This window comes from Electrona antarctica, assembly GCF_951216825.1.
Source record: "Electrona antarctica genome assembly, chromosome: 11".
Lineage (NCBI taxonomy): Eukaryota > Metazoa > Chordata > Actinopteri > Myctophiformes > Myctophidae > Electrona > Electrona antarctica.
Genome location: NC_136792.1, coordinates 6,705,099 through 6,730,134, shown reverse-complemented (window position 1 = coordinate 6,730,134; position 25,036 = coordinate 6,705,099). Strand labels below are relative to the sequence as shown.

The 25,036-nt window shown below is 42.2% G+C and overlaps 1 protein-coding gene across 3 annotated transcripts; it reads left to right on the top strand.

The window, feature by feature from the left end:
• The first annotated feature begins 342 nt into the window (after positions 1 to 342).
• Positions 343 to 22,546, top strand: nlrx1 (NLR family member X1). 3 transcript variants are annotated; one of them, XM_079515177.1, is made up of 14 exons: positions 343 to 475; positions 2,154 to 2,243; positions 4,209 to 4,267; positions 6,725 to 6,828; positions 7,104 to 7,327; positions 8,604 to 8,770; positions 9,235 to 9,466; positions 10,123 to 11,278; positions 11,656 to 11,839; positions 12,762 to 12,857; positions 15,593 to 15,679; positions 16,755 to 17,006; positions 18,800 to 19,019; positions 21,220 to 22,546. In XM_079515177.1, exons 3-14 carry the CDS (start codon positions 4,248 to 4,250, stop codon positions 21,364 to 21,366), a joined length of 2,889 nt encoding a protein of 962 aa, XP_079371303.1. In that variant the 5' UTR covers positions 343 to 475; positions 2,154 to 2,243; positions 4,209 to 4,247; the 3' UTR covers positions 21,367 to 22,546. The 3 variants fall into 3 exon arrangements, with proteins under 3 accessions (XP_079371303.1, XP_079371302.1, XP_079371304.1); XM_079515176.1 differs by lacking the exons at positions 343 to 475; positions 2,154 to 2,243 and adding an exon at positions 3,402 to 3,441; XM_079515178.1 differs by lacking the exons at positions 343 to 475; positions 2,154 to 2,243; positions 4,209 to 4,267; positions 6,725 to 6,828 and having other exon boundaries at positions 7,231 to 7,370.
• The last annotated feature ends 2,490 nt before the right edge of the window (positions 22,547 to 25,036 follow it).

The following is a 25,036-nucleotide window of genomic DNA, read 5'->3' as shown; positions in this document are numbered from 1 at the left end:
TAGGTTCTTCATTGGCTGTTGTCTCGCGTCACGCTCTACGAGACCAGACACCAGAGTAGGGACGAAATTGGTGACCTATCGAATTCTGTGACACCACACACTGTCGCTGGTTTGCCATAATAGTCTATTATGGCAAACCAGCGACAGTGTGGAGTCACAGAATTCGATAGGTCACCAATTTCGTAATAGTAGCAGCTTGCTCGCTTTTGCAGTCAACTCTGCTCTTATCTTGAAATCCACTGACCGACCGGAAGTCAAACGCTTTGATTTCTCACATGGCCGAGCTTTGCTCACGGAAAGGAAAACCACCGATCGTTCAAAATCAAATCCAATGTCATGTGTCACTGTCAGTCTGTCAGAGTCACTCTGTCAAAGTGTCAAGCAGACAACTTCAGCTACGCTGCATTTGTCATAGGAAGGAAGGAACCGACGCAAACTGTAAAGCTGCCTCGGAATACAATCAATACATAGTTTGGTAAGCCGCTACATTACAATTATGAAACAAATGTTAACTGTTTGTGGCCATCTATGTAACATGTTGCATTGTTGCTGCAGTTAAGCCAGCTGTCAGTGTGGAAATACATTCCTATTCAACGATACGTTTCAGTGAATGTATGTAGCCTATAGCCCTATAGAATGGCTGAGGTATGCAATGTATGGAACATGGCATTCTATGGATAGCAGACAGTGTCGTATCGTCACTCGTCATCTGTAACGTTTTCAATTCCATGACAGTCATGGACTAAATAAGCGATAGGCTTTCTATCCAATATCCATTACAACGAATTTATTGTCATCAAAATAAGATATACCCGGTAATCGTTATGGGGATCATTTTAGAATAAGCCCCGGCATGTCCCCAGATGTCGTTACGTACAGGCTAAAGACTAAAGTAACGTTATTATAACGGAACTGCGGCGTTCTGAAACTTATATTAAAATGCCTTTACTTGTGCTAAATCCATGCATCCTAAATCCTATGAAAAAAATAAAAAAAAGTTTGGGAACCCCTGTCCTAAATCCTATGATCTGTCAAAATGACCATCAATGTTAGCAACAGTGCTGGGTGGATAGGACTGTCTGGGATTAGTTTGCGTTTGCATGTTAACGTTACGTTACCATAAATAAAAGTAGGCTACTATTGAATTGAATATTATTAATTCATTCATTAGTAGGCTATCAGACAGTTTATTTCGAACATATCATTAAAAACAATGCCAACATTAGTGGTCTAAAATTGTCTCTCAAACTCTTTGGGGCTTTGTATAGGCTAAACTACAGTATACAAGAGTTGGAGTCCTTGACAGCAGCTAAAGGGCACTGCTGTCATTTGTAGTTGTTGTCCCCACAACAGCTATAGCCGGGTGTGTAGACCATACTCTAAAAGTTGAAGGCGGGCGACAAGACTGGACTAGCAACACGCCTGCTCTGCTGTCAAGAAAATGTTTGGGACTTGTGTACTGATGCATGGAGAGTATAGAACAGAAAGATAATTATGATGACTCCTGTGAAATTAAAATTGCTGTTCTGAACATGTATTGTGCCGAAGGGGAGCTGGTGCATGGCTTTGTGAACGATTCAAAGAGATTAAACTTGTCACTCACTCATACTGTATACAAGTACAAGCAGCAAAATGTTGGTGACATTCAGACTAAACACGATATGATACTGGGTATAAAATATAATACACGTTAAGAAAAAACAAGAACCTGTAAGTCTACAATAAAATATGGGGCTGGGTTTTGTCCCCAAAACAAAGAACAGATGGGATGCATTTAACTTTGCAGTGTTGGCTTTCTTCAGGGCTCTTGTTAGCCTCAGGGAATACACTTTTACATACATATAAAAAAACATTAGGAAATATGACTCTAGAAGAACTCTGCTGCTTGTGTTTCATGACTCAGCCTGCCTGTCAGACTGGGCGGGGAGCACAAAAGCAAGTGGCAAAACACCATAGGGCTCTACAAGGCTTTCAAACAGGATTTAGGTTTGTCCAGCTGCCTACAGAAGGCGGAGAGCTCTGATCCTCTGGCTACGCTAGTAGAGACATCTAGAATCTTAGACTAATTCAGTGAGTAATATTGGTACTGGAACTGGTATATTCATAACATGCAAGCGCATTGTTATTAATATTATTATTCTGTATTACTACAGGTTGATGTCTTTTGAACCGCTGGGCTGGGAAGCTGCTGCAGTGCTTTTCTCTACTGTCCACAACAATGTGGAATCTTGGAATACGTTAAGGTAGGCCTATATTAGATGATACACTTGAAGAATGATTTTAAATGTGAACCAATTGTTTCTTTTGTTGTCATTTCTGCATAAATATGGCCTAAAACAAACATACATACATACATACATAGATAGATAGATATATACATACATGCATACATACATACATACATACATACATACATACATACATACATACATACATACATACATACATACATACATACATACATACAAAAGTAGTGAACTTTTGCTATCGGTATCTGGTGTGACTTATTTTTGCAGCAATAACTGTGACTAAACATTTACAGTAACTTTTGATTAGTCCTGCACCTTGGCTTGGAGGAATTTGGACCCATATACTTACTTTTAATTCTGTATGGAACAGATTAACACAGCAGGCGTTCAGGTGACACAGTAGTAAAGCGCCTGGCTGCCCACCACCGTCCACCGCAGAGGTTGTGGGTTAGAATCCACCATGGTGCACCAGGCTTTGTTGAGCGACCTACATCTCTCTAACAAACACAATTGTCCTGTGTTCGGGAGAGGGAAGTTGGGAGGGGAGGGTGGAAATGATCACCGATATTCTTCTTATGGGATCGGGTGGCGGCACCTGTCAGCAGGGAGTGTTGGGACTGCGACGCTCTATTGGCAGAAATGTGTGTGGGGACTGGGGAGGAACATTTTTTAAAGAACAGCTAAACACTGGTGTGGTGGGTTTCCCACTATCTCTCACTCACTGCTCCTTCCACTTTCCACATTAAGTTGTTTTATGTGGTGCAACCACTTCCTTTAGCTTTGTGTGTGCCTGGGTGGCTGGCTGGCTGGCTGGGTGGGTGCGTCTGAGCACGAAAACAGCATGGTTGTTTTTCACCACCTGTGCGCAACCCAACACACACGCATATATTAACTGTGATTTCGGGTGTGCCAGTATAGTAGTGACAGTACAGTACAGTAGAGGGACCCCCACACGGTAATTTCTCAACCGTTTCGAACGTGGGGCGGCTCGCCGGAACCGGCAAGCACCCTGGGTGCGTTCCTGTGAGTCCACACCCTTGCATCGCATCCCACAGTATCATGTTTAGTGTTAGTGAATGTAGCCTCAGTTGTGACTCCTCCCCAACCAATTCCCTGATTACCGTCAGATTATATAAAGCACCTGTTGCTCCCTCTTGTGAGTCCATTCTCTTTCTGGTGTTTGGTGTTACAGGTACATATAGTAAAGTGATCACTTAACATGTACAAGCCAGTCTTTTTTTAAATTGCGTACTTATTTGACTGACCATTGCTCTAGGAATGAAAGGACAATATAAATAAGCTCTCAAGTTATTGTGTTGTCATAATGTTTCAAATATTTTCAAAAGTGAGAAAATAGACAATCTGCAAGCTCACGATGCATTGCAAGCTTCTTGCAGAGGCTCCATTTACAATACATACAAAGTATAATACAGGGCTTGAGTGCTTACACTTAGCAGGAAAATGCTTCCGTATTTCTGTAGTGAGGTTCAGAGGAGACGGGGACTGGTAAATCACTCTTGAAAATGTAATGGGTTTTTTGGCAAGGACGGGATACAGTGCTACACAATCAATGGATGGATCCAAATGTATTTTCCCTAACTTTAAAATATAACCTGGGTGTTGTCCTGGACTGTCGACTCATGCTACTTATATACTATGCAGAATCAGGTGGATGTTTGTTACTTTTCAGTCATGTTATTTACATACATACACAGTATACTATTTGTGTGACCACTTGCTCTCGATAAGAGTGTCTGCTAAATGTCTAAATTGAATAGAATAGAACAGAGGTGTCAATGCATCTTTGAGTCATTGAACTTCATCTGTAATATTATGTTTGATTGATATATAAAGACAAGAACTTAAGCCTCTGCCAACTGATTTCCCCCGCAGGATCAACTATGTATTACACACAATGAGAATATGTATTACACACAGTGAGAATGTTGTTTTCCACAGAGGTCAACCTCAGGGCCCTGACATCCTCAGCCACCCAGGATGATGAATTCAGTGCACAGGTCAGTTCATTGCTCACTAAACATCTGCATTTCAAGTACTGATTACTAGTTGGTTATGTTACTATGATATTGAATACTACAATATACTGATATATACTTCTTATATACTATGATATACAGTATATAATGCAGTGTAGTTGTACCTACAGTATCAAATTATAGATGCAAAATGTTTGTCAATTGGGAAGACTCAGTTATTGGCAATTCAAGTTGGGAATAGTTACTATTTACTTGGTCTCAGTGGTTTAGTGCAGTGGTTCTCAACCTGTGGGTCGGGACCCCACATGATTTTCTTTTCTGACCTACATTTTTCAGAAAATTTTGCGTCAGGATTTAGAAGGCATTTTTAGAATCGGCCTCAGGTCTAAAAGAGTTAAGTCGACTCTGGAAAAGAGCACTTGGCCTATTGTAAAGAACGACGTCTTGGTGCTGTCTTGGAGTACAATGATCACTGAGAGGACATTGGGCGGCTCATATTATTTATTTTTCTTTAACCTTTATTTATTCAGGGAAGTCGGTTGAGAGCAAGCTCTCTTTTTCAATAACGCCCTGATTACAGTACACATAACATACAATATAAATACATGATTACAGGATAAGAAACAGTTTAGAGTGAGCAAGTACAGCTGGATCCTTACAAGTCTTTTAAAACGTTCAAGTGAAATCAAGTTGTTCAGTTTTAAGATTGATTGTAGACAGTTCCACATGTGAGGTGCATAGTAATGAAATGCTGTTTTACCCAATTCGGAATTCACAATGGGGATTTCTAGTTTTGGGAGCGGGTGTGATGTTGGCCAGTTTTGGGATGTAATAGGCTGCTTAGCCGCAATTTGCAACTCTAGATTTTTTTATAATGGGATGAATCTAGAGTTGCAATACCCTCCATTGACTCCCCACTCATCAATTTGCGTTTGCGATCTGCTTGTCTTAAACGACGTTAAACTCACCAACATTGCAGCTGTAGTCCAAGCTTGAATTATTCTCTTTCAATCTGCAAAGCTTGTTTTTCATAAAAATCCCCCGTAGACATGTTATGAGCTACTTTCTGTCAAGAAATTCTGTGCAAGTGATTCTTTTTCTAAGTGCTGGAGTTTGGAAGCGCTCGTCGTAAGTCACTGAACGTCCCTGCATGCATCTGTTTCGCATTTGCACATAATGCAGGAGGCAGCAGCGCGACCCCTTAATACAAACGAGCGCTTCCAAACTCCAACATTTCTTCTTCTTGACAGAAAGTAGCTCATAACATGTCTACGGGGGATTTTTATGAAAAACAAGCTTTGCAGATTGAAAGAGAATAATTCAAGCTTGGACTACAGCTGCAATGTTGGTGAGTTTAACGTCGTTTAAGACAAGCAGATCGCAAACGCAAAATGATGAGTGGGGAGTCAATGGAGGGTATTGCAACTCTAGATTCATCCCATTATAAAAAAATCTAGAGTTGCAAATTGCGGCTATAGGCTGCTAAGATATGTAGGCATTTTCTTTTAAGTAAGGCTTTGTAGATAAAAACAGTGCAGTGTTGTTCTCGTCTCTTAGCCAATGAAGGCCAACCAACCTTTTCATACAACCTACAGTGATGGCGGGTGAGGAACCCATCTCCAGTTCTAAACCGGAGGGCAGAGTGGTAGATTGTGTCGAGTGGTGTTAGTGATGACGGAGCTGCATGCATATAAATAATATCACCATAGTCGATAACTGATAATATTGTGCTTTGAATCAGCTGCTTTCTATTTTTTGAATTGAAGCAAGCTTTGTTTCAATAAGGAATGCTAGTTTTGGTTTTAGTTTAGTGATGAGTTGTGAAATGTGGATTTTAAATGATAGTTTGTCGTCTAACCAGATGCCCAGATATTTATAGTTTGAGACTCTTTCAATAGGAGTCCCTTCACTAGTTGTTATGTTAAGGTTTGTTTGAGTGGCATTTGGTTTTCTAGAGAAGACAATGAATTTTGTTTTTCCAGGGTTTAAAAGCAGTTTGAGATTGGTGAGGGCCTGTTGAATTTTGTGAAAATCTGTTTGTAGGTTTTGAAAAGCTAGATCGGGCGACTGAATAGATGACGGTGTCGTCCGCGTAAAGATGTACTGCACTATTTGTAACTCCACTGCTAAAATCATTTATAAAAAGTGTGAATAGAATCGGGGCTAGGATCGAACCTTGAGGGACCCCCCTTGCTGATATTTAAAAACTCTGAAGTGTCGCCGTCAGCTATAACCGCTTTCGATCTTTCAGAAAGATAGCTTTTAAACCAGTTGCAAGACTTCTGATCAAAGCCAATAGCCTTCAACCTTTTTAAAAGTAGATCATGGTCTACACTATCAAATGCCTTAGAAAGGTCAATAAATAATGCAACACAGTCCTGTTTTTTGTCCAGGGCATGAACAAGGTCATTTACCACCTTAGTGGCAGCTATATGAGAAGCCACATATGACATTTGGATGTGTTGTGTCACATCACAGACCCCTGAATCAGCTTGGAGAAGTATGGAGGAGGGTAACGTACTCTCTCTTACCTGCTACTGGGTTCTACTGCAGGAGTCTCTGCTCCAGCGCTTCTCAACCAGGTACGTTTGGTGATGTATTAGAGATCTGATCAAACCTGATGACTCCTAAGGGAAGTCACGACACCCTGATATGTCTATGAAGCATATTAAAAAAATGCAATTGGCAGTATTGAGACTGCTTATTATTTTAGATATAATGTGATTTAGATGTGCTTCTTCTGGATGTTAAACTGCTTACAAATATGTTAGAAAAATAAAATATTAAAAAAATATATGTAGAACATGGACACAAACGCAGCTTACTACAGTATGTGAAATATTAAATGTCTGCCCAGATCCCATAGAGATCCATAAGAGGAAACTGATGCAGTGGTTCAGCCACCTGTCCCAGGAGGAGAAACAGTTCGGTGTGACTTTCAGCCCAGAGAGCTTGCATGTGGATCCCTACATCCTGGAGAAACATCCTCAAGAGAGGAGATCCCCACTCCGCTCCCCGCTGCAGAACGACACCCCCCTCAGCCGCGCTCTGACCCTGGACCAGCTCTTTGAACCGGTCCAGGTAAGTCATATCGACCCTGGACCAGCTCTTTGAACCGGTCCAGGTAAGTCATATCGACCCTGGACCGGCCTGGACCAACCTCCTAAATCCATATTCTAACTTCTAACTAAAGATTTCGTTTGGGGCTTTTGTGCCTTTATTGATAGTCAGTTAGTCCCAGTGAAGACAGGACAGAGGGGTCACGTCCTGAAAAGGTTTAACCACTGCTTTAATGCCGTGAAACGTTACAATGATGTTAATTAAAATGAGGCCTCAATGTTATCACTCTCCTGAGAGAGACTGAAGCGGATGAGGATTCAATGGAGCGTACCCAGAGCAGGTTTCCTCTCACATGTGAGTGGTGAAGGAGCAGGGTTTAAAAAAAACCTGGAATGGAATGGGAACGGGGTGATTACAGAATGCAAGCAGGGACTTGAAACTGCTGCCACTTACACTCAACTTGCAAACTCTGCAAGGGAGGGTGGTTCATTTTGTTTTTAAAGGACCACTTCACCACTTTTCAACATCTCTTCATATAATTGGTCCTCACTAATGTTCATGATAAAACACCACAATTTTTTCCTACTAAGTTCCACACCCGTCCACCAGTGACATCATCATTAGGCAGATTTATTTTTAAACAAGATTTGTTTAAAATCTAAATATATTTAGATTTTATTATCGTGAGAACGATGGCTTCAACTTTTGCATTGCAACTTTTCAGGAAAAGAAAGCCTGCCGTTTCTATTAGCTTGGATTCACCATCGATGATGTCACTGGTGGACGGGTTTCTGAACTGCCCACAGCCTTCCTATGAGACACAGAGTAGAAAAAAATGGTGGTATTTTATCATGAACATTAGTTAGGACCAATTATAGGAAGAGAAGTTGAATAGGGGTGAAGTGGTCCTTCAAGGGTGACGGGTTCCCTTTCAGAACCCTGCAGTATTTTTTTGTTTAGCGAGACCCGATTTGTAGAAAACCTGCGAGGGAGATGACTAGGAATGTACTAGAATCTAGATAGTACTTGTATCTAGATGTACTTATATTTTGGGCATCTTTCCGAGTAGGCTAGCAGGGGTTCATGTATCTGTATCTACTGTATCTGACCTAAAGCTGCTTTGGTTTCTTTGAGAATGAATTACCTCAGAGAACTAGACCCCCATGTAAGACAGCTCAGGACAACAGGAAGAAGAGGGGGGGGGACACACTTACTGTATATTTGAGTGTTTGTGTGTGCGACTGTGCGTGTACAATTAATCACATACTTGGTATGGTACACATTTACTTTTCCACAGGCGTGGAATGATCACAGGGGGCTGAATGTACTGCTGTATGGACCGGTTGGGACGGGGAAGAGTATGGTGGTCCGCAAGCTGGTGTTGGGCTGGTGTGCTGGGAGAACCCTGACCCAGTTCAAGCTGCTGGTACCCTTTTCCTGTGAGGACCTCTCCCAGCTGAACCGGTAACATGTCTTCCACTCTCTGCTAATGAACAGAAGTGGTGGCCGTGTCCCCCAGGGGGCGCCAGATGGCCAATTATTGATAAGGAGATGAACATTTGAGTGTTGTGTGTCATTTAATATAACATTATTGCGCCAGTTTACCCACGAACACTATTTTTTTTGGTCATTATCAAACTAAGCTCAAAACTTGTCAGCTATTTGGGGGGTTTCTTGGCATGGAAATGGTTTGGAACCCCTGTGCAAATTCTTTCAGAGGTTTTTTACTTTTTACATGTTTTGAATAAAAATATATTATGTTACACATTTAATAACAATCAAACAGCGGAGTGCTCAATTATTGAAATCCCATTTCTATTTAATGAGTTCATGTACAACGAACGGGCTACAGAAATGTTGAGTTTTCACGTTCTTTGGATGGTGTTGACGCCAGCTGGACAGACTGACCATGACACCGTCCCACACAGGTCGACTTCCTTGAAGGAGCTGGTGGGCAGGAAGTACCTCCACCTGCAGGGAACGCCCCTGCTGAGCGGGGAGGGGGATCGTGCCAAGGATGTTCTCTTCCTCTTCAACGGGATGGAGAAGTTGAAGCTGGACTTCCGGATCGGCTCCACGGAGCTTTGCAGTGACCCCAGTGAGATGCTCTCTGCAGAGGCTGTGGTTGTCAACCTGCTGAGGAAATATCTTCTGCCTGAGGTACAGTAGGACATGAGCAGGTACAGTAGGACATGAGCAGGCAGAGGTACAGTAGGACATGAGCAGGCAGAGGTACAGTAGGACATGAGCAGGTACAGTAGGACATGAGCAGGCAGCTTCTCATCAAGTTGTGATGTATTGTGTAGTGACCAATTTTGACCATTATCTTCACCTATTTTTGAGTATACAGGTTTGTTTTAGTTCAATGTTTGTTTTAAAAACGCCATTGACAATGAAGGGAAAATTTACGTCATCTTGTCCCTAACACAAACATTAAAAATTTATATTTTGACTAGGGAACCAGGCTGGGGGCCGAGTCCGCACGCGCGGAAAATTGGGTTTTTTATTTTTTCATTAATTAATTAAAAAAAATTCTCAACCAGTGGTCCTTGAGGGGGTGCCCAATTTGACATGCATAGGCTACTGACCCCCATTTAATGCCATTTATATCTGGGCAAAACACAAACAAAACACAACTTTTTTTTTTTTTTTTTATTCTTCCAGGGGCCACAAGGGGTCGCTCTGCGGGCCGCAAATGGCCCGCGGGCCGCCTATTGGGGAACCCTGGAGTAGTCAATCAAACCAAGGTCAGAGCTACTGTACAGAGCACAGACCGTGACTTCAATCAACCTCATTTTCATTATCATTTCCTATAGGCTAGTGTCCTGGTCACCACCAGGCTGTCTGCGCTGGACCGCATCCCGCCGAAGTACGTGAGCCGCTACACACAGCTCTGTGGCTTCACCGACCCAGAGAGTCAGCGGGCCTACTTCACCAACCGGCTTCAGAAGAGCGCGGAATGCCCACGAAGACAGGAGATCATAGAGCTCCTCTTCCTCAACCTGCAGAGGGAAAGCCAGCTGGCTGCAGCCTGCTTCCTCCCATCCTACTGCTGGCTCACTTGCGCCACCTTACACCATCTCCATTTCACGGACGCCCACGCACCAATCCGCACCCTGACGGGGATATACACCAGTTTCCTCAGGCTCAACTTTGGCGGCGAGGTGCTCGGCATGGGCCTGGGTCCCGAGGCAGGGCCGGGCGAGCGGCAGGCCTCTCTGATGCTGTACGTGGTCCGCACTGTGGGGAAACTGGCGTTCGACGGCGTGACAAAGAGACGCACCTGCTTCTCCGAAGAGGAGCTGGAGCAGTGGGTGGGAGTGAAGACGACAACGGACGAAGAGCTGCGTCAGTTGTCTGTGTTCCGAACGGACGTTCTGGACTTCTTCCTGGTGCCTTGTGTGAAGAGCGGTAAGGGTTTCCCGGGTGAAGTGCATGAGAAAGACGAGAGGCGGTATGTCTTTGCTGTCCCAGCCATGCAGGAGTACCTGGCCGCGCTCTATGTGGTGTTGGGGGAGAATAAATCTGCTCTGGAGAAGTTCACCAAGGAGGTGACGATGGCCGTTGGCCAGGCAGGCGAGGACGTGAGCACCCTCATCACCATCCTCTCCAAGTTCATCCCTTTCCGCATCTTTGCCATCTTCAACCTCCTCAAGCTCTTTCCCAGTGTGTACGAGAAGATCCGCAGCCGCAGCAAGGGCAGCATCGCCAAAACGATGACCACGGAGTTGTTCCGCACCGAGGACCTCTACAACGAGGACGTCCTGGATCAGGTGGAGCAAAGCCTGCTGGGAGTCCATGGTCCCCAGCTACAGGACCATGACGAGACACCGCCGTTTGAGCTGTACCCGATCTTCATGGGCGGCCTTTTGCATTTTGGGAATCGTGTTCTCCTCGAGCAACTGGGCTGCATCATCAAAAGCACCACGGTGGCTCAGATCACACGGGCCCTGAGAAAACACCTTATCAGAGGTATCTACTTTCATTCATTCTGCATTAATTGAGGCAAGAGGGCGGTGTAGAGACAGTAAAGTTAGGCGAGAAAGGAAGACTCTCCCACAAATACATTGTCACATCACATGCCCGTACTTCCTCTGTCACCTAATGTGTTCCTGTTACTATACTAGTAACTACCAAAGCAGAAATAATAATAGATGAAAGGTGAATGAAAATACACCTCTATTCTCTAAAAGAAGTCACATTCCAGTTATACATTATTACTATTGTGATGCCCTCTAAAAGGAGACTTGTGTCTTCAGTGTTGTCTCTCTTGTACTGTAGATTACTAGAACCCATTTTGAAAGCATTTTGACTAAAAAGAATATTGTGTTTTTCTTGTTGAACGACAGAGTTGGGCAAACCACAGCCACCCGAGGAACTGATGGACCTGTTGGTTCTGCTGTATGAGTTCCAGAACCCCAGACTCACCACCGACGTCCTGTCCTCCATTCGGACTATCCATCTCACCAACATCCGAATGACTCCCCTCAAGTGCTATGTTCTGAGTACTGTGTTGTCCTGTACACCGGACAGGTATTTGTATCGTTTTGGACTGGTTAACATCTCCTTTCCTGCAATTGTTCTGCGTACCATTCTTAACCCATTTTGACCTGAGATCAGATTCTAATTTTTTTGAAAAATAGCAGACCTACAAGCTCGTATCGCGCCACTCGGTGGCGCGCTATGAGCTTGTAGATCTGCTATTTTTCAATAGCTAAAGCATAACATAATGCTAACACCAAAAGGGGTTCCCGCACCAAAATGGGTTAATTGAACATCCTACAGCTCCACCAAATAAGTCTCCGGTATTTTAGAACAAAGATCCATATTCTCTCAACTTACTACTGCACTTACCGGACGGTTCTTCGTAACTTCTGATGGCTGGAAAAAGAGAGAATTTCCCCAAAACGGTTCTCTTGGGGAGTTGCTTTTTTACAGCCACCATGTGTAAATGCTTAAAGGACCACTTTTCAACCTATCTTCATATAATAGGTCCTCACTAATAATCATGAAAAAATGGCGCAAATTTTTTCTACTCTGCCTGTGTCTCATAGGAGGTCTGTGGGCAGTTCAGAAACCGTCTTCCAGTGACATCATCGATGGGGAATACAAGCTAATAGGAACTGCAGGCTTTCTAGTCCTGAAAAGTTGCAATGCGAAAATGGAAGCCATCGTTCTCACAATAATGAAAATCTAAACATTTTTGTAAAAAGAAATCTGCCTAATGATGATGTCACTGGAAGACTGCCCACAGCCCTCCTATGAGACACAGACTGAGTAGGAAAAAATCGTGCCATTTTTTTTTCATGATTATTAGTGAGGACCTATTATATGAAGATAGGTTGAAAAGTGGTCCTTTAACAAAATGTAACTTCTACAATGGTTTGAAATATTTAATATTTCCTTTTTTCTGTAATTTATTGTAAAATAAGTTCTTTATCTTTTTTTTGTTCAGCTTTCACCTTGAAGAGCTGGATCTGTCATCCTGCCATTTGACGCACAATTCTCTTGAGATGCTGTGGCCTGCCTTCAGACACACACACAACCTCAAGTGAGACAACCTTTAACTTATCACTCTATCTTGTGGTTTGTCAGGAAGACCTTCTCAAAAACAAAATGTACTGCATGAGGTTCACCACCTGTGGTCGAAATTAGTTTGGACCAATTAGATACCAGGCATTTCTGCCAAATTGCTTTATCTTATTCATCTCTTTTTCATGTTTAACATGTCGGTAGATGATAAATTATACTTTGTACGACTCCACATAATGTACTCTAAAGTGACTTAGTGTTTTTACATGATCATAGCTTAACTGCTTTGAGTATCAGCGGATACTCAAAGCAGTTAAGCTATGATCATGTAAAAACGATTCTGGTTTAAGAGTAAGACCAGAATCGTATTTACTAATCGTATTCACAAGTTCACATCAGTCCATCCAGTGATTGTCAAATACAGATACTGGTAAACCACTGTGCAGACATATCAAGGTCACAAAGATAAGGATACAGGTGATAAATCTCTGTCGGAGCCTCTCACAGAGCCACACATGCAGCATTATCAACTCCTCTTGTTGCATTGCTGATAAATGTGGTGGTTTCATTAACTTCATCTATATCAAGTAATTACTTTACCAATCTGAAAAGAAAAAGCACACCCGTGTGAACTGAGTGGTGCAACTCCCCTCTCCCCCTGCCTCTCTCTCTCTCTCTCTCTCTCTCTCTCTCTGTGTAATTAGCAGGCAACAGTGCAACACTATCTCTCTCTCCTTTTCTGGCACGACAGCGCCACTTTTGCCCCTACTGGTACTCATACATAGTCACATAGGTGAGGATACATAGGTGAGGACGGACGGACATTGCTGTTCCTTGGAGTGGTTGCACCACTCAAAAAGCTTACGCTCCAGGAAAGTTTGGTGTTTAATTCTTGCACTAATATAGGTATAAGATCTGAGACGGCGTACTGGTCCATACTTGTTTGGTTCGTCCGGTAGACAAAGCTGAAAATCTTAACCCATTTAGGCCTGACATCAAAATAAAAAAAAAGTCTTCTGAAAGAATATATATTCAAAGATTTGTGCCGCATTTTCACGATTTTTCAAAAATAGCAGACCTACAAGCTCGTAGCGCGCCACTCGGTGGCGCGCTATGAGCTTGTAGATCTGCTGTTTTTCAATAGCTTAAAGTACAACATGATGCTTAGTTAAAACACAAAGGGTTTTAATGAATTCATACCACTTGGTGTTGACAAACCGCTGTCTACAGTGAGTACGTAAGTATATTATGTAACCGCCAAGATTGTGTTAAATTACTTTGTACAGTATGTTATCTGATGTCTGTTCTTATGAGTTCTGTTTATCGTGCTTTTATATCAAGAACATCCCGATCTAATATAAAAGCATGTAGCTCATATTCTGTCCCAATCAGTGACATTAATATGGTTCATGTTGTTTTGGAATGGTGTGTAGTGTACTGACTGATGTTTGCATGCACACTATGCCCCAGTTACAGGTGATGGCTCGGTTAAAACATTTTGACCTGAGATCAGATTCTAAAAATGTCTTCTACATCCTGACAGTTTTCTGAAAAAGCTATGTTTCTATGTCAGTCGTTCTTCGATTTTTCAAAAATAACAGACCTAAAAAAAAAAGAAAATAGCAGATCTGGCATAGGAGCAACATGAATTTAGTCCCTTGTTAGGCCTACATACTGTACAGTGTACAGTATGTAAAACATGCAAAAACAGCTCATAGCGCGCCACTCTGTGGCGCGCTATGAGCTTGTAGATCTGCTATTTTTCAATAGCTAAAGCATAACATAATGCTAACGCCAAAAGGGGTTCCCGCCCAAAATGGGTTAAAACATTGACGTGATTTGAAAGGCAATTTTCCTCCAATAAACCACTTTCTTTTGATTTATTTATTGTCTGGTAAGGTTAGAAATAATATGCAATATGTATGTCAGATATGTTTTTTTTTTATATAAACTTTTCACCAACATTTGCTATGTTTTGATTTTATGTAAATGTGCACCACCATATCAGGGCCAACATAATTTAATAATACAAATGCAATCTAAAAAAAAATAATCAAGATTGTGGTTCATGGTCAAATTATTTAAATGATCAGGCTGAAATAATGACATTTTAAGCTTATCCAAATGATCACCCGACTGTTGTAGACTATGGCACTCATTGGGTAATCATTATCAGGGTATTAATTATTAAGACTGGTTAATTAGTGTGCATGTAAATGTTGCCTGACTACATTGGATGACGCCTTCCTTTGCTCGAATACGAGACTGCTCGCCCCTTTACCAACTCGCCCCCGCAATTCTTTTTTAATGTATTTAACAGTTAATTTAGTATTTCCCTATCTGAAATTATCTTGTATACAGATTTATTTGATTGCATAGTAGACGATCTCTATACTCTGTAAAATTTAGAAAGAACAACATGTCACAGAGACGGTGACTGCTTAATTAAGTTAATTTATGACCTTCTAGCAGTTTAGTTTTATTAATCACATTTCTTGTAGCCCATGTTTTGTAATGGCATCATCATGCTATTATGCCCGTGGATATACAGAGTGAACTTAACAATGATAAATTAATATGATAATACCTTTTAAATAATCACATGAATTATGTTTGTTATTTACAGCTAGGTAGAGTAGTGGGGCGAGATGGAAAAGGGGCGAGCGGACCTGTTACCCTTTGCTCTGCCTGCTAATAACCAGTATAACCAGAATGTATGAGATGGTGTGTGTTTGCCTTTTGTGTTTGCTTCAGTCTCCAGTTTAACAGCCTGGGTCCTGAGTCGTGCATCCTCCTACGAGATCTGCTACTAGATTCTAAGAGTTCTATCAGATCTCTACAGTAAGAGTGTCTCCATTGCATTATTCTCCTGATCATCTACAACAGGGGGTTCTCAACCCGTGGGCCGCGACCCCTCGGGGGGTCGCCAAATTATTTTATTAAAAAAACAAAAATACCCTTTTTTTATTTTCTTTTGCAACTGAATGGCAGGAATATGGAAATGAAGTGTTTACATAGTAGCCTACACATAGTACATGCATTCATTTATGATATATTTTCTCTATTATAAGGTTATTTTTGTATTAGGGGTGGGGAGGGGGGCAGGGCGGGGGTCGCGAGACATGGCCAAAGCATTTCCGGGGGTCCCCAGCCAAAAACGTTAAGAACCCCTGATCTACAATACAGCTCAGCCTTAAATGAATCCGCCCTGGCCAATTGGCCATGGAACATACAGTATTAGGCCTCAGGGTGGACTACTCTATTTACACACAAAAAAAACATTAACTTTGTACAAGTACCAGTATCAAATTGGTCAGTTATAAAGCTTAACAGCCAAGCTGGCCAGCATTGTGGAGTCCACAGACGAGTCCTTCCTCTCTTACAGGAACGTTCAGCTACAGAATCTAGAGCATTTAACGCTTATTTTAACGAAAGAAAATATCAACGAAAGAAATATCAATATCGCTGTTTAAATATACCACTTTTACAGCGTTTGGTTATAGGCTTCCAGATATAATAAGTGACCAACTGAAATGCATGGCTAAATAAAATCTAAGACGGCCTGTGTGAACGCAATCCTTATTTTCAGGAGCTTTACAGACCTTAGGTTGTAAAGCCTAGCCTTATTGTGTATTCATTTGTTGCTCTGCTAGTCAAAGTCTTCATCTTTACATGGATGAATACGATACATGACATGGATTATCAGTGTTAAATTAGTGCCATTTATTTTGTTTTGCCTTTTGTCTCCAGCATTTGCCATGTATTCATATTCTATTAAAAATGTATGTATTAAATCCAAAACCCAGTTGCTCAACATGGCAATTTGACGTTCAAAGGTACCAATATGTTAGAACCAAACTTTGAACATCTAAATGTTTCCATGAAATCGCTGACTGCCCCTGCTGTCCTCCACCAGACTGTGTGATAACCCTCTGTCGGAGGCTGGGGTCCGGAGCCTGCTGGAGGCCCTTCCAAAGAACAGCTCGCTGAAGCGCCTGTCCTTGATGCACACGGGCCTGGGAGACGGGGTGGCCATGGAGCTGGCCCAGAGCCTCCATCTGCACACAGGTCTGCAGGAGCTCAACGTGGCCTACAACAACATCGGAGATTCATCTGCTCTCAGCCTGGTGGACGCCTGCAGGGAACACCCCAGTATACACACTGTGCAGTAAGACAACACCCTAGTGGTATTAGACACGACCCCCCCCCCCCCCCCAGTATGAATCACAACACCCCATTATAAGACACGACAACACCCCAGTATTCACACTGTGCAGTAAGACAACACCCTAGTGGTATTAGACAAGACCCCCCCCCCCCCCCCCCGTATGAATCCCGACACCCCATTATAAGACACGACAACACCCAAGTATAAATCGCTACACGCACAAAAGTTAATAATTCCTCCAGTCCGCCACTCTGACGGAACTCAATTCGAGAATGAAGTACTCTGATGTATACTTTTTCCTCTTTTTATATTTGTATTTTTTCAGTTCCTGTAAAAATAAATAAATAAGAAATCTGCCTGTTTGCCATTGAATAAAGCTGAAGTCAGGTGACTCTGAAGGTGACTGAAAATGACAATCACAACACCCAATTATAAATCACGACACCTCAGAGCACATACCTCAGAGTCATAATGCATATGTCCAATGTTGACAGATGACGCCAATACTATGGCTATTAAGATCAATACCTGGGTGGTCCATGCGCATGCACGCATGTTCGAGTCCAGTTTGTGTCTCTCTCCCCCCCCACCCCTGTCTCTCTGCCTCTTTCCTGTCAGTCTTCACTTGTATCTATCAATAAAAGCCTAAAACAAATCTCAAAACATAAAAGAAGATCAATACCTTCCAAATTCTACTTGGATATCATTCCCATCTTTCTGTCCCAGTTCAACAACAGTTGTCTGACCAAAACCTAATCGAATGCTACAGTTTATAGTGCTGACAATCTCTATATGTACTGGCCTGGGTCGGCGATATCGTGTTCTGGTTGAGAAAGTAAATCTGCCACTAAACCAATGACACAATCAACCAAAACACAAAATGTGGAACATTGTATCTGTCTTCTAATGGCCAGAATTTGATCCACACATGCAATGACTTTACAAGATGTGTAGACTGTCGTACAGTAGATGTTCATTATTGCGAACGCAGTGATTGCGAACGCAGTGAGCACTAACTATAGAAGATGGCCTAAACTGTCTGTGTGTCTGTCTGTGTGTCACGCTGTAGCACCACTGGCCCGCCACCAGAGGGCGCAGCTGTATCACACACAAAAAACACACACACTTAAAGGACCACTTCACCACTTTTCTCTTCCTATAATTGGTCCTAACTAATGTTCATGATAAAATACCACAATTTTTTTCCTACTCAGTCTGTGTCTCATAGGAAGGCTGTGGGCAGTTCAGAAACCCGCCCACCAGTGTCATCGATGGTGAATCCAAGCTAATAGAAACGGCAGGCTTTCTTTTCCTGAAAAGTTGCAATGCAAAAGTTGAAGCCATCGTTCTCACGATAATAAAAATCTAAATATATTTTAAAACAAATCTTGTTTAAAAAAAAATCTGCCTAATGATGTCACTGGTGGACGGGTGTCCGAACTGCCCAAACCCCTCCTATGAAACACAGACCGAGTAGGAAAAAATGGTGGTGTTTTATCATGAACATTAGTGAGGATCAATTATATGAAGAGATGTTGAAAAGTGGTGAAGTGGTCCTTTAACTTTAAAAAAAACGTACAAAAAAAATCTTAAAGAAAACGTGTGCACACACTAAAAAAAAATCTTAAATACGTAATTTATTCTAATTGTTATTGCAATTTACGAGCTGCGTTCGCTTCCTGCGTTCGCGCGTCTTACTTGTATACATTGGTTGCATAAAGTTAAAATCACAGATATATAAATGGACAAAGCTCTGCTAAGCTGTACTCTTCCATTCTCCCTGGCTCATGCAGCTTGTACCTGAACCCTCTCAGTGACGTGGGGAAGGCGTCCCTGTACGTCCGTGGCGTCAAGGAGGACCAGGGACACGGTGGCACGGCGGGCAGGCGGGTCAGGGTCCTGGCGTCGGTCACCGAAGGTCAGGACCTCTCGGAGGACTGGCACCCCATCCTCAGTGTGATCAGGAAGAACTTTTCGTCGTGGGATCGCGAGCGCGTGCAGCAGCAGCTACAGGTGTGTGTGTGCATGTTTCACATACTGTGTACAGTATGTAGGCCTAACAAGGGACTAAATTTATTTCGCTCCTATGCCACCAAAATGTGGAACACCCTACCAACAGTCATTAAGAATCCCTTGACTCCTTCAAAACTGCTCTCAAAGGGCACCTACGGACGGCTGCATTTCGAAACTGGCCCCCGTAAAATCTGAATCCCCCCCACCCACCCTATGTTTTTTGCCTCTATGATTTCCTGTTTTTGGCTATATAGAAGTGTATAATTGTATTGTCACTAAATGTTTTTGATGAATTGAAAACGGTTGAAAACCCTATTGTAGTGTAATGCTTTTATGGTGTCGTCCACTCACAGTTAACAGTTTTTTGTATTGAGTTGTGCTTGAAATGTACTGTAATTCTGCAAACTGTTAATAAATACTTCAATCAATCAATCAATACAGTACATACAGCATACGCCTTGGCCACTCACCTGGGGCCAATGGGTAACTTAAAGTGATGCTCAAGAGTAGCTGGTTTGCTTCTCTTTCAAACATTTGTTTTGGTTTCTCACTATGAGAAACACTCTCTCTGTGTTCTCCTCAGAAGCTCTTATAGGATTATCCCGTTGGAACTATTGGCTTTCTGCCATACTAATGAGAATATGGGAGGAGGGGTTGTCCCTGATACTGATAGTCCCAATGTGGGCAAGCAGTGTTTTGGATGGAGGAAATCATGGCTCTTCTCTACGGCCCGCCGCGGTCTCCCAGGCTCGTGGGGAGATATTTCATCCTCAGAACAACTGGCCCTGGTCCGTGAGAACTAAGTCTAATTTGAATGCAGTGGCACTTTCCAACAATGTCATTGTCACGATTCAGTTAGATTACCTACTTGATGTCATATTTGTTTGTTTACTGCTATGCACACATAGCGTATGGATGTTGCTGTTGTATTCGCTTTAACTTTAAAGTTTATTGGGCAACCCATCATTTGACTGATTGAGCTACTACAAAGAAACATCAACAACCTGTCACTCAACAAGGTGTGACAAATAGTGCTAAATTGGAAACAAAATATAGGCATTAACCTGTATTTTTACATGTTCTCATAGCTTGCAAGCTATGACAACATGTAACAACAGTGACACTTGGTGGTGAAAACCAACCAAACGCTATTTTCGTGCTCGGACACAGCCAGGGACACAGCCAGCCAGGGACACACATAGCTGTCTATAGGAGTGGTTGCACCACTCAAAAAAATACTGGTTATGTTCAATTTTAGGCATTTACATTCCCCGTAGATGCTATAATAAAAATCACACCCGTGTGAAGTGAGGGGCGCTCTTATCATCATACATCATCTCATTCTGGCCATTCACATCCTATGTCCAGCTTTTAATGTTTGTGTTTACACAAACACTCAAAACTGGCCATTCATTATCAATGGCATTTAATGTTTGTGTGAGGACAAAGTTTGTGTTTACACAGACACTAAAAGTAACCTCGTTCCCAGCCTGTACTCATCTCAGAGGAGAAAAGCCTGGTCACAACCTAATGCCGAGTGTGTCTACAGGGGTGGGACCTTAGAGTATATATGAATAGAGACGGTACCCGGAGGAAACCCTGAGGTGAAATGGACATAGTGGCCGAATTTGGTATTGCAGCGCTGGGCCAAACTCATGAACGCGCTGGTCCGTTGACTATCATTGTGCACATTCACGATGACACGTGAACGCTGTTTCATACGTGAACGCCGCTGTTTCATACGTGAACCAGCGCGTTCATGAGTTTGGGGTAAATCCATCCCAGAATGCACTCTGTTCCTGAGTGAAATCGCCTCATGCGCTTTTGAGCAACTTAATGCAAGTGGATGGGAGGAGATATCCGGTGCCGTCTATATTCATATATACTCTAAGGGTGGGACGTCTGTTATATGCATTTCCCCCGGAAACTCTTATTCGACTAATCACAACAATTGTTTCATTCACAGAGAATGTAAACAGATTTGTAAAGCGGCAACGTCCTTGGGCGTCCTTGGACGTCCTAAGCCAAATTTCCGGTACTTCCGTTTAGACACTCAACCGGCTTTGTTGTGTGACTATTGCTCGTTATATTGGGTTAAGGACGTCTATGTTGAATTCTGCTGTATTTATGTTCAGAACTGCTGTTCTGCCCCAATCTCCTCTTGTGATCAATAAAGTTGTAACTCATTTAAACCCCTCAGGTGTTCTTGAGGGACCTGGAGTGGGGTCGTCAGCAGCAGCCCAGCTTTTGGAAACGGCTACACTTCCGTCGGGTGGAGAAAGGAATCCGAGAGACGCTACGGATGCTGGAAACAGACCCTCCCAAGTCGAGAGGAAACGTCAAGTAAAGCAAGCAAAGAACGATTTAATGTCCTCAATGTTTCGTTCTTTAGATATCGTTTAAAAATTCGGGACATTGTAATGGGAAAGTGGTCTGGTAATTAGCTATGAGTAGCTTAACTTTGATTGGAGAAATAAGGAAATGGTATTTTTTGACAAATGGATATTTGGAGATTCAAACCAGTGATCATTTTCATGTGCATTTTATTGTCCGTCTGTTGCCATGTCTTCCAGATTTATGAGCGCATTAGCTTTCATAGTGTTGCTTATAATCAATGCACTTTGTCCTTTTGTATTCATAGTTTTGTAAAGCTAACAAAGTACTGTATAGATACTTGAAAACTGGGTTAATGTTGGAATGAAAACATTTCTGGTTCATATTTGCTTCATCCTTTACTTTAAGGTAAGATGAAGTAGTACTGTAAGTATGCAATAGCAGAGAGCCATCAAGCCAAAATAAACATGGCTCACTTACTTTCATGTTATGAACATTGCACATTGTTTTGTCTATGAGACAGGCAAACAACGAGGTAGATAGAAGACTGTTTGCTTAAGTTACACTTGGCTCTTTAAACGCAGCAAAGGATTTTTGTCAGGTGGAACCTGACTAATGACAGCTCATGAAAACTAGTTTTAGTGTAAATGTAAAAGAAAACTCTGAAGACACTGGTTCTCAACTGGTTTCCTACTCTGTTTTGATTATTTTGAATAACTTTCAACAGCAACATAAAACATAAACATATGGAAAATGTATATCTTTTTTTGCTAAATGCTGGCAAGTTCCATAGTGAATCTCTACTTTGTCATGCAAGTTCATTGGTTGAAACATTTCAATTACAACAGTATTTACCATAATGGTGTCCAATGTAATAGTGTCTTGTGTGTACACACGTATGTCGGATGCCTGCCTTATATTCAAGTGATGCATGTAAAACATGCATAATGCATGTAAAACATGCACAACTCTCCTCAGCCCATCCAATCCAGCACTAAGTAACCACCTAGCATTCTGATGGGCCGTTCTGTGGGGCTTATTTACTTATTTGCCTTTTTCCCCTTCCTTCGTCTGCTAGGACATGTCTAGAGGCTGTAGTATATAGTGATCATACTGTCATGGTTATGGGTGTTGGCAAAACATTGTGTTGAAACAATGGTTGTTTTTCATTAAAAAAACGGTTTGCATCATGACTACGAACAGTGCCACCTCTTTTCTTCATTTAAAGGAGCATTCAGTGATTGGGTAATTTGGAACCCCCCAAAGAGCACGTTAATTCTAAACTAGATTCATAACAAAGAAGATATAAATAAATAAATAAAATACATTTTAGTTAATGAAGCACTGCCTATGACATCAATGTAGATTCCAAGCTAATAAGTACTACAGCCTGTCTCTTCCTGGAAAGTTAGAATGCTGAAATAGAAGGTATTGTTATTGCATTAATAAAATAAAAACCTGCCTATTGATGTCACAGTTGGGCAGGTTTGTGAACTGCTGAACTCCTTGAGACAAGCGAGAAGACAGAAATGTCTTATAAATGATATTATAATGACAATTGATGAACAGTTATATGAAGGTGGGTTGAAACTGGGTGAAGTGCTACTTTAACGTAAGTGGTGGTAGTGTGAAATAATTCAACTAGTTCCCATTCATCCTTAAATAAAAAGGTGGTTGGCCATACAGTGAACATTCAATATTGTTTTTATTTGATATGCTGCATATATAGAGAAGTGCTTACAGTGCAATCCTAGTATCTGTAACATTCTAAAGTAGGCTACTCTGTGTTGTGCTAGCAGCCTTTATATGGTTTACAAAGAAGCTAAGATAAAATACCTGGATAGCGTCCATTCTCAACATTCACTCAATACATTCCCACTGTGGCCACTCTCACTGGCTGATAAGGACATAGACTCTAGTCTGTATGTGTAACAGTAAGCATACCTTTTAGATACATGTAAGAAAGGCAGGTTAGTTGTGCTAAAGGGATGGCATAAATAAAGCTACAATGAAAGGAATGAGGAGGTAGAACCCCACTGAGTACAATCGAGTCACAAGTCACTACAATGCAATGAAATAAATATATTATACCCATATTATGAGGAGCCAATTCACATTAACATTGACATTTGAATTCACAGTATGCAGAATGGGTGCAGTTCAAAGAGGGTTGTCTGACACATCCTATCTTGTTGTGACGAAAAGAGAGCTGAGCCAGAAGGCAAAGCTCTCTGTTTACCGAGCAGTTACCGTGGCTCAGCGGTCCAGGCACCTTGGCTGGTAATCCAGTCTGGCAGTGTGCCGCGGGTTCGACTCCCGATCCCGACGGCCTTTACTGCATGTCACCCCCCCCCCCCATCTCCTTCCCCATTTCCTGTCAGCCTACTGTCTGTCATTAAAACGACCTTCCATCCCACTCATTGTAAGGAAAATGACAATGAAGCAGATAATACAATGATGATCCAAAGGCTGTAATAATCAGAGTTTGAGGTTCACACGAATAACAAACAGTGCATGGCACTGTGTCTTGCTGTTGCCAAATGCAGAGGCCCAATTTCCTCCACGGGAATCAAAGTACAAGTTAACATAACCTCACATTAACTGGCATTAACGTTGTTTCATGACCAAGACTCAAATGAACAAAAATGTGGAATTCTATTACAAATAAGGCACCACCAGCCAGCTGACCAAGCTCATAAAACCTGTTTATTAACAATGTGACGTCATGTGTGACAACATTGGTTGGACACCCAGAACAGAGGTGCTCTCTGACCAGGTGGATTAAACATTAATCCCACACGGCCGTGCATAAAGAAGCCACCGCCTCAAGTCCTGACCAAAGAGTCTTTTATGTCCCTTGGTGCTTTGTACCTTGCACCTCCACACACCGTCTTCCTCACTGTAGTTGAGAAGGACGCGTCACCATGAAATACAGCACAGGTAAGAAACTGCCTTCTTTGTCACTGTGTTGCTTCCAAACGGAGACAAAATGATTTTCCTATACAAATTTGAACTTACACGGTGGGAACTGAAAGCTTCCCATAGAAAAGCGGAAAAGATCAGACTGTTATCAGGCTAAGTCAACATTGTCTTTGGTGTCATGGTGTTTTGTATTGCCTTGGTGTCGTTCTCAGTTCAGTACATTTTAAGGATTTGTTCCTCCTTTTTTTCCTGTTTTTCTTTTAGACCTACACACACACACACACACACACACACACACACACACACACGCACACACACACACACACACACACACACACACACACAAAGACACCCTGAGCTGGCCTGGTTGGGATCAAATCACAACAGTGTTCTATTCCTGTGCCCCCTGCCCGCCCTTTACCATTTCCCTCTCAGCTTTCTAAACTATTTAAGGAAAAGGAAAACATTGGGGACTATTCTCTTCATAATCTTCACACACGCACAGCCTGCTGTGACCATTTAATAAAAGGCAACGGCTATCGTAGTGTTGACTGAGATTGGCGTGCGTCAGCACATAACTGAAATGCGTGACATTGCAGATATCTACATTTACAGCCCTCTGCACTCTCAGACCTCTCCCTTGCCCAGAGGCGGGGTGTGTGTGTGTGTGTGCGTGTGTGTGTTTGTGTGGAGAGAGAGGGAGAGAGTAGAAAGGACATGAGTGTTTGTCAGTTAGTTCTGCAAGAGGGAGAGCTGAGAGG